At 35.7% G+C, this 9260-nt stretch overlaps 1 protein-coding gene across 3 annotated transcripts in view; it reads left to right on the top strand.

Moving 5' to 3' along the window:
* LOC106875235 (follistatin-related protein 5) overlaps nt 1–9260 on the top strand; it is a 370169-nt gene that overhangs the window by 247129 nt on the left and 113780 nt on the right. For all 3 annotated transcript variants that reach the window (XM_014923295.2, XM_014923296.2, XM_052966672.1), the window contains exon 4: nt 7539–7757. In XM_014923295.2, the coding sequence (XP_014778781.1) occupies nt 7539–7757 (219 nt within the window). The remainder of the gene's footprint in view (nt 1–7538; nt 7758–9260) is intronic.

A 9260-nucleotide genomic window follows, 5' to 3' on the forward strand; every position in this document is an offset into this window, starting at 1 on the left:
TTTATTAGAATTGAAATTATCAGCGAAATCTAAATTTAGTAAAAAAATAAATAGATGAAACATTGAATATAACAAATTTCCTTTCAGATGTACATATTTTTGTATCGCTTGAAAATTAATATTTCGTTCATATCTTTAAAACCGTTTAATGTTTTATGTTCTAAATTTGTGTAATGTTTGCATGTATAATATATTTTATTCGGTATAAATTACGTTTGATTTTCTTCCATATTATCAGAGTAACCGCAATTTTACTGAAATTTTTTTAGGGGTATACATACTTCTGTGAGATATTGTATATGTATATACATGTGTATGCCTTACTTCAAGATTTCTTGCCAATAGAGAAAGAACCGGTTCCTAACCTAGATTCAAGGTGCCTTCATTGGAATTTCAACATCAATAACAGGATATTTTTGCTTGTATGTATGTATGTATGTATGTATGTATGTATGTATGTATGTATGTATGTATGTATGTATGTATGCATGTATGTATGTGTGTATGTATGTTTTGCTTTATGTATGTATTCTCATGCATAAAGTTACATATCTAGACATGCTCATATATATTTAAATGATAAACTTCTGGAAAGTTTTACAGATTTTTACAGTTCCAGTGATGGATTGGATCTGTAGTCTTCGAATTAGCTTTCACCTTTGTGGTTTTGAGAAGCCTAATTTCTCAAGATTGGTATTTAGGTAGTGTGTTACGTATGTATGTATGTATGTATGTATGTGTGTATGTATTATGTATGTATGTATGTGCGTGTGAGTGTGTGAGTCTGTGTGTTTAGCTTTGCATTTAGTTTCTTAAAAGATGGAAAGTTGTTGTAAAGCTAAGGTTATATTTAGAAAATTAAACTCAAATATTGATACTAGAATGGATAGATATATTCATTACATCAAAATTCGATTGTTTTCACAAAGTGTTACTCTAGGCTGGGCTGTAGGTCGATCTCAACTGGAGATTTTAAGTTTAAATATATCAAGGAAATCTCTTCTGTTCTGTGGCTTTGATGATGGCCAAAACATTCAGGGTATAATGATATCTATCCAGATATTTTCTCATAAGTATATTTATGAAGATATTTTTTGAGTGGATATGCATGTAAACCAGTAAATATATGTTTACATTATTAATGGGGCAGTTGACAAATGTATGTACCATGAATCCGTGTGTAAATTGCTTTTCTAAACAAGTATTTACTGAAAGAAAGCCCAGGTTATGCCGGTTGTATATTTAGTCTCTGCTTCACTGCATCTGTTGTTTATACGGGAATAGGCGGTCTCAGAACTGATAGATAATGTTGATTCATAATGCACAAACTCACTTTGCAGACAATTTTATTGCGGAAGCTTATTGGTGAACCTCTCCCCTGATGAATCAGAAAAAAAAAGCATAATTATTTAATGGCATTCTAAATTTTTTCAACTCGGTTTCACAATGCTTTATATATTATACCACTTTCATAATATTAAATCAGAGTTGGAGTAAATTTATATCACGATGAATTTATCAGCTTTACATGAGAATCGGACAAAGATCCGTTTCCAAGTTGATTCCCTAAAAGATTATTTGAACGCAGTTTCATCCATATCACAGTCGAGAACAAGTTACAAAAATTTCTCTCACTTCGTCACACAATTTCCTTATATTTCCTACCATAAATAGCAAATTTACCATCTACCATTTTGTTTGGCTTCACAAATACTATACTTCGTACCTTCTACAGACACACGAGTAATTCCATCGGTGCCATTAGCAAATTCAATGAATATGATTCCTGGTCTTTTATCTCTTCGCTTCTATTTTTGTCCTCTTACTTGACAATCTAGTGCCATCAAGTCATGGTAGTCTGTTCCAAATGCTTCCAGCAGATCGAGTTTCGCTAAATTCAGCCAAGGGGCGGAAGGAATGTGATGTACCTAATATCTTCAAAAATGAAGGGGAAAGCAAGCGGCCCTGCCGTATACAAGACTATATGTAAAGTAGGAAACGAAATTTACGCACACATTCGCACACGACAAGGTAGCCCAAAACCTTCACTTGCTACTATGCCGGAAGTATTTGCTCTTGCCGGAAGTATTTGCTCTTGCCGGAAGTATGGATGCGAAGTTACGGGTACTTGATACCAACGTACACCGGAAAAGGTAACGCACGAAAACGGGAAGGCAAAGATCCTTTGTGACTTTGACTTCCAGACGGACAAGGTGTTAGTGCACAGTAACTCGGATATAGTAACCTTTAGGAAGGACAAACAAGAGTTCCTAATGATCGACGCGGCAGTGCCTGGAGATCAACATCTCATCATGAAAGAAAGAGAAGAGGTTGACAAATATGGAGAGCTGAGAATTGGGGTTGCCGAGATATGACAACTGCGAGAGCGAAACGTAAAGGTTGTCCCTGTAGTCATCGGAGCATTGGAATCGGAATATTGAAATACCACCCAACCTGAAAAAAATATCTGGACATTTTAGAAATACCCTACAATGATGGTGTATTGCAAAAGTCGGCTTTACTTGGATCTGCACGCGTACTGCGTAAAGTACTGTCTGTCTGAGGTACTTGTTGTGACTTGACAGACAATACAAACCCAAACCTCCGGTAGACACAATATCTTCAATCTACAACATCACAATATTGGATATGGTGCGACGTCTTCAATAAATAATAATAATACTAATAAGAGTAATACAAAAATAAGTGCAATAACGTTAGAAGAGAATTGAAAAGTGAGAGAAGTCTTCATTGCATAACTTCCTTGTTTTACTGCTTCGTCTGTTTTAGCTTTTTGTCAGTTTTCAATTCATTAAGTTACGCATGCGTGCATTTATATGCATGTGTGTAAACGTATGTGTAAGTTATTCTTGTTTTGCTTAATATAACCTATTGTATTCTCCTGCTGCTTCTTAATCTCTATTATCTGCCTGTTCTTCATCATTTTTTTACTATTTCTTCTATTTTTAATCTCTTCTTTATAATTTCCAATTTAATGCTTTTAATTTGTCTTATCGAAAAACAGCTTTTCTCGTTGCATTAACTTAAAACTTTTTATAGAACTTCACCAATTGTCTACTTCATCGTATTTAACTCGCTACCTTACTTTAAACATTGCTATGATTGCTGAACATTAAAATTTCCCTCTTAATATAACTAGGTATCTCTAGCTTTCACACAAACATAAGCTTATATACAAACATATTTCGTGGATAATCCCTTGTACATAACTTATGACCATAATAAGCAACGAACATTATTATCTCTTAGTAAATTAACTTTCCCTATTGCTTAAAGCTGGCATTGAACTCGTACATTCCATTCTCAAAACCATGTTGTCTTCGATAAATACTTCTACTTAATGACTGACGTTTTAGTGTCTGAGAAATATTAACTCGAGTTTCTCTTTTATTCTAATTCATAAATTTCAAATAATGTCTGATAATGTCTCCATGCTATGAGACATTTTAAAGTCTTCTCCTTTCCATCATGAATTGTTATCATTTCGAGTTGTCTTCCTCCATTAATTCATATTCTAAACAATTTCATACAGCTCATTTCTTCTCAATGCTCACGGTCATATATTATAGCGCATATTTACATGCCTACCTTTTCGCTGTATGCCAATAATAAACACACGCACTGGTGTTATTTCACTTCTTGCATTATTTTTAGTCAATTGGTTAATCGGTTGACCAATTAAATAATCACTTGTTTATCTTATTGAGCGATCAATCAAACCTGAAGTAGAGAGGGAATGCCATTGATGCTGTCGTCATCGACGCTATCTTTGACAAACCTGGAGGATTGATTGGTCGACCAAGTGTTTAATTAAGCAATCGGTTAATTCGCTACATGATCAATCGACTAATAATTATAATAAAAGGTGTGAAACAGAAGCAGATCGTGTGTTTATTATCGGCATAATGACCCTCCCGAGTTGCAACAAATTATGTTTCAACACACACGTTCACATCAAGAATCTTGCAATCCAAATACAAAAATATGAGATATCTGTCGATTTTTCTGCTGTAATGGATTCCTAACATAGGAAACAATGGCACTCCGTTGGTTGCAACGACGACGGATCCAGTTGATCCTGCACGTGAAATTAACGTGCAAGTGGTTGAGCACTCCACAGACACGTGTACACTTAACATAGTTCTCGGGGGAGATTCAGCGTGACACAGAGTGTAACAATACAGGTACAACAGGAAGAAAGAGTGAGTGAAAGTTGTGGTGAAAGAGTACAGCAGCGTTCGCCACGACCCCCTGCCAAAGGATTGTGAAGCTTTAGGTGTTTTCGTTCAATGAACACTCACAACACCCGGTCTGGGAATAGAAACTGCGATCCTACGACCGCGAGTCCGCTGCCCTAACCACTGGGTCATTGGGCCATTGCGCCTCCGCATAGAAAACATTAAACTTATATTCAATAACACATAATTCTAGCAATGAATATGTTTTTAGTTTTCTTTAATTGTTTTAACTAATTTGAAATAATTCCACGTTAACAAACTGGCAGAATCGTTAGCTAAGTTCTGAGTTCAAATTCAGCCGTGGTCGACTTTGCCTTTCGTGTCGATAAAACAAACACCAGTTGCATGCTAAAGTCGACGTAATCGACGTACCCACTTCCTTTAGATTGCAGGTCTTGTGCCAAAATCTGAAACCAACATACAAGAATTCCTGTATTTACATTCTCCAATATCCAGCCTGGCTTTATAAACTGGTTTCCCTATGAGATACAAACTTCTCTTTTCATTTTCTTCTTAACTTAAAACAATCTCCGGTCTTAAACTCTTTCAAACATTCTACGTAAATGCAAATTCCTTTCTTTGCTCAATACCTCATACAGAAATAATTTAATATACAAATCCCTAGCGTTTCCTAATTCTTCTTTAAGGATTTTTTTCTTAGATTTTAGAAACAACTAAATCGTAGGAAAACGGTTTTTACGACGATTCCCATGCTACGCAAAATTCCGCTTCTTGTTTCTTTCTATTTTCTCGCTATTAATGCAATTCTGCGTAGTTCCCAACAAATCATTTGTTTATGCATGTATGTGTAAGTGTGTGTGTTTATGCATGCATGCTATGTGTGTGTGAACGGGTTTAGTAAATTGCAAAAGTGACTAATGCGTACATAGACACACCAACATCATATTCCTTGATACAGGAATGCTATTTAACGCCTACATAAATGACAGTGTGACACACACACACACACACTGACCTCTGAAATCTACAAGTTGTTTTTCATTCTTTCTCTGTTTATTTTCTCTTATTATTTTCTGTCGAAGAGCGCAGGCTCGAATCGAAACGTAAAAGAGATTTTTTCATTTTCCCAACCGTCAAACTAATACACCTGCTTTTTGTTCATACACCTTTCTTCGTCTTTTGTTTTTCTATAAATTTCAACTATGTATACACACACACACACACACACACACACACATATATATATATATATATATGTGTGTGTGTGTGTGTGTGTACATACATACATATATACATACATACATACATATATATATATATATATATATATATATATACAGGCTCACACACACACATGTAATATCTCCTACTTTTTATTTTTTACTTGTTTCAGTCATTAGAATATAGCAATGCTGGGGCACCACCTTGAAGAATTTAAATATATATATACATATATATATATATATCTTACACTATTCACTATATCTCTCTCTCTCACTCCCCATCTTTCTTTCTCACACTCTTTCAATCTCACCTTTTCTCCCTTCGCCCCTTCATTTCTTTACTTTCCCTCTCCTTCTGTCTACCACCCACATTATGATCCAGATTGTATCTCCCCTATCCTTCCATCTCACTTTCCAAATATTTATTTTGCAATAAAACACTTACTGCGGAGAGACGATTTGAACACCCTGTATCTTGAATCCCGTTGTCACATTAACAAGGATCTGTGTGTGTTGGAATTTGTCAATATCTATCCCCAGTAAGGTGGCGAGATGGCAGAACCGTTACCACGGAGGACAAAGTGCTTAACAGCATTTCTTCCGACTTTACGTTCTGAGTTCAAATGCTTCGGGTGTCGGCTCGGCCTTTTTGTGGGGCGAGGGAGGGGGGCGATGAAATTGACTTACATCCACCCCCTGAAATTGCTGGCCTTGAGCCAAAATTTGAAGCGAACACCTATCCCCAGTACTTGATTAGTAATTACTACAATTATTATTATTTTTTTACTGCCCCGAAATAATGAGAGACAAATTTGACATCGACAAGATTTGAATTAAGAACATAAGCAGCCGTGACTAAATACCAATGCTCTAACGAAACTGCCAAACCATCGCTCTTGTGCCGTACTAAATAATGTGAAATACATTAGTCTGGCACCATTCAGTTTCTACTTAGAATTATGACATGTAGACGGAAAAGAGGAAATTATGACATACAGAAAGAGAAAAAACAACAAAAAATTCATTAAGTTTATTATGTTTCCGCTTCCTTGACCTCGATATCATTTTTATTCTTATTCCTTATCTTTTTTTTTCTTTATCATTTTATTTGTTTGCATTCTGTTCTCAAATATTTAAATAACTAATTCTGTCTAAGGGATATTTGTTCTTATTCGGTCGGGATGACTGGATAAGTTTGGCGTTATCTTTTCGAATTCTGGTGAGTGAATAAATAGTGGAAAGACACGTGAGTAGAGATTCTTCCAGACGGAGACATTTCTAAAAGGGAGAAAGGCTAGAGAAAATAGCCAGGTGTGAACTTAGGTAAGACTAAGAAAGGAATAAATGAAAGTTTGATATGGTCAGAGGAACTGAAGTTGAATGCAATTAAGGTTTAAACTGCATACATAAGTAAGAAATTAATACATACATTTGTGTGTATGTGTAAACGATCTTGTTAAATGGAGAGTTCGGTGCAGTTTCAATCCCGAATTGAAGCCAATATTAATTTTGATTTTATTAATTAATATTAATTTTTCTACTATTCTTTCAAATACTATTTAGATCTTTGTGTCTATTTGAATGACTTTACAATAGAAGCCTTCTACCGATAAACTTGCCAGCCACACATCCTTTATATTTTGATACCAGCTTTTAATTTTTTCTGTACAGCCGCATGTTCAGGCCTTAAAAAGATTCCCAAAGGAATTTTTTTTCCATATAGTCAAAGAAATTTGCTTTTACTCCAGTAAAACCTAACAGAATTCTTTAAACTCATTGGTATAAACGATATTGATAATTAGAAACCTCTAAAATCTCAAGTAACCATTAGCAACCGAGAAAACGACCAAAGGAAAGAAGGTTAACAAGGATTTGATGCTAAGGATTTATCGCACCATTATCGAAACACAAACCTTTTGATGACACGATACATCTAGAAATGAAATATAAAGTTTCTGTTTTACGAGTTTTAATTTTTGTTAGCATCATTCAATGCTTCATTAAAAATAATCAATGTCTATATCCCGGAAAGACCGACTTTCCAAACTTTTAAACGTTTATATTTAAAGTAAATGTACAATTCCTTTAATTTCAGCTCAAAATTGTGAAGATGATTTGGACTGCCGCAGCGGACGTGTTTGTAAAAGTTCTACTTGTGTGTGTGCCGACGAAGATTATTGTTGGGGTCTCAGTAAACCAGTATGTGGCTCCGATGGTACCCTGTACCCAAGCCATTGTGAATTGCATCGGGTCGCTTGCGTTATCGAGAAGCATATCAAAGTTGATCCAAAAGGAACTTGTCTTCATGGCATCCGTAAGTATTTATATGTATTATATATATAGTGGAGGCACATGGCCTAACGGTTAGAGCAGCGGACTCGCGGTCGAGGGATCGCGAGTTCGAATCTCAGACAGGGTGATGTGTGTGTTTATGACCGAAACACCTAAGCTCTACGCGGCTCCGGCAGAAGGTAATGGCGAACTTCTGCTGACTCTTTCTTCACTACTTTCTCTCACTCTTTCCTCCTGTATCTAGCAACTCACCTGCGACGGACCGGCGTCCCATCCAGGTAGGGAACCTATAAGCCAATGAAACCGGGAAACAACAACATATATATCTATAATATAACATAATATGATATTATTGTATGCCTTTATATATAATCACGAGTCGTTTTATTCAGGAATTATAAAATGGATACTTAAACACTTCTGTATTTTATTCCTTGCCAATAGCAGCAATTTCTTTGAATCCAAACCTGAAGTCATTTTATCCTTTCAAAAAACCTTAACATTCCTTCTTCTAATTACCGCGCTCCCTCCATACTTCGATTTCTGGACATTTATTTATTGCCAGGTGCAAAAACACTATTTTACTGGCGACACTGTTTTTGCTCAGTAAATACGTACAAGCACGTATATGAACCTTGTTTGCTAACATTTAAGTCTTTGTTTACAATTTAATACATTAATATATGTTTCATGAATTAGCCAGCTTTTTAGAATTATTGCTCTACATCTAACACCGCAAATACTAGCAGCGAAGTAATCAACCACTACAACTCCCTTGAAATTACGAACTTTGTACATAAATTATACATAATTATTTCAATTAAAAACATGAGAATGTTTGTCTTTCATACGCGCTGTTTCCTCAAATATAACCGGTATATATTTCCTTATTAAACATTTTCATAACCACTTGTGAGGGAAGTAGTTATGTAACAAACCCCAGCTGCCATCACTCTCGAGCGAGTATGGCTTGCTAATGTGTACCATGCTTTTGTTAATTGCTGTAGGCGCCTGTATAGTTGCGAGCAAAGGTACGCTTTCGGTCCATTTACCTTTGTCCTATCGAAACATTAGGTATATGGCAGCTAGAAGGAAAGATTCTTTCTATCAGCAGCAGGCGAGTACTCAGTACAGGTGATTAAGCTAAAGTAACACAAAGTGAAGTGTCTTGCTCAAAGACACCACGCATTACTATATCCAAGGAGTGAACCCATGGTCTTATGATCTTCTGGCATCACACTCTAACCACTATGCCACCATTAAGAGGACTGGGAAATGTTTTTATGTGACAAATATTCAACGCCTTTAAAATAATCTCAAATAGCTAAGAAAGGATTATTGAAAGCCAGCTCGATTTAGTCTTAGAAGTAGATTTATTGGTTTCATTTCATATAAGAACACACATACGTCCACACTGTCTCACATGCACGCTTACAGCCAGATCTCTCTCTCTCTCTCTCTCTCTCATTCTCTCTCTCTCTCATTCTCTCTCTCTCTCTCATTCTCTCTCTCTATCTATCTATCT

The sequence above is a fragment of the Octopus bimaculoides genome, chromosome 3 (genome assembly GCF_001194135.2).
Source record: "Octopus bimaculoides isolate UCB-OBI-ISO-001 chromosome 3, ASM119413v2, whole genome shotgun sequence".
Lineage (NCBI taxonomy): Eukaryota > Metazoa > Mollusca > Cephalopoda > Octopoda > Octopodidae > Octopus > Octopus bimaculoides.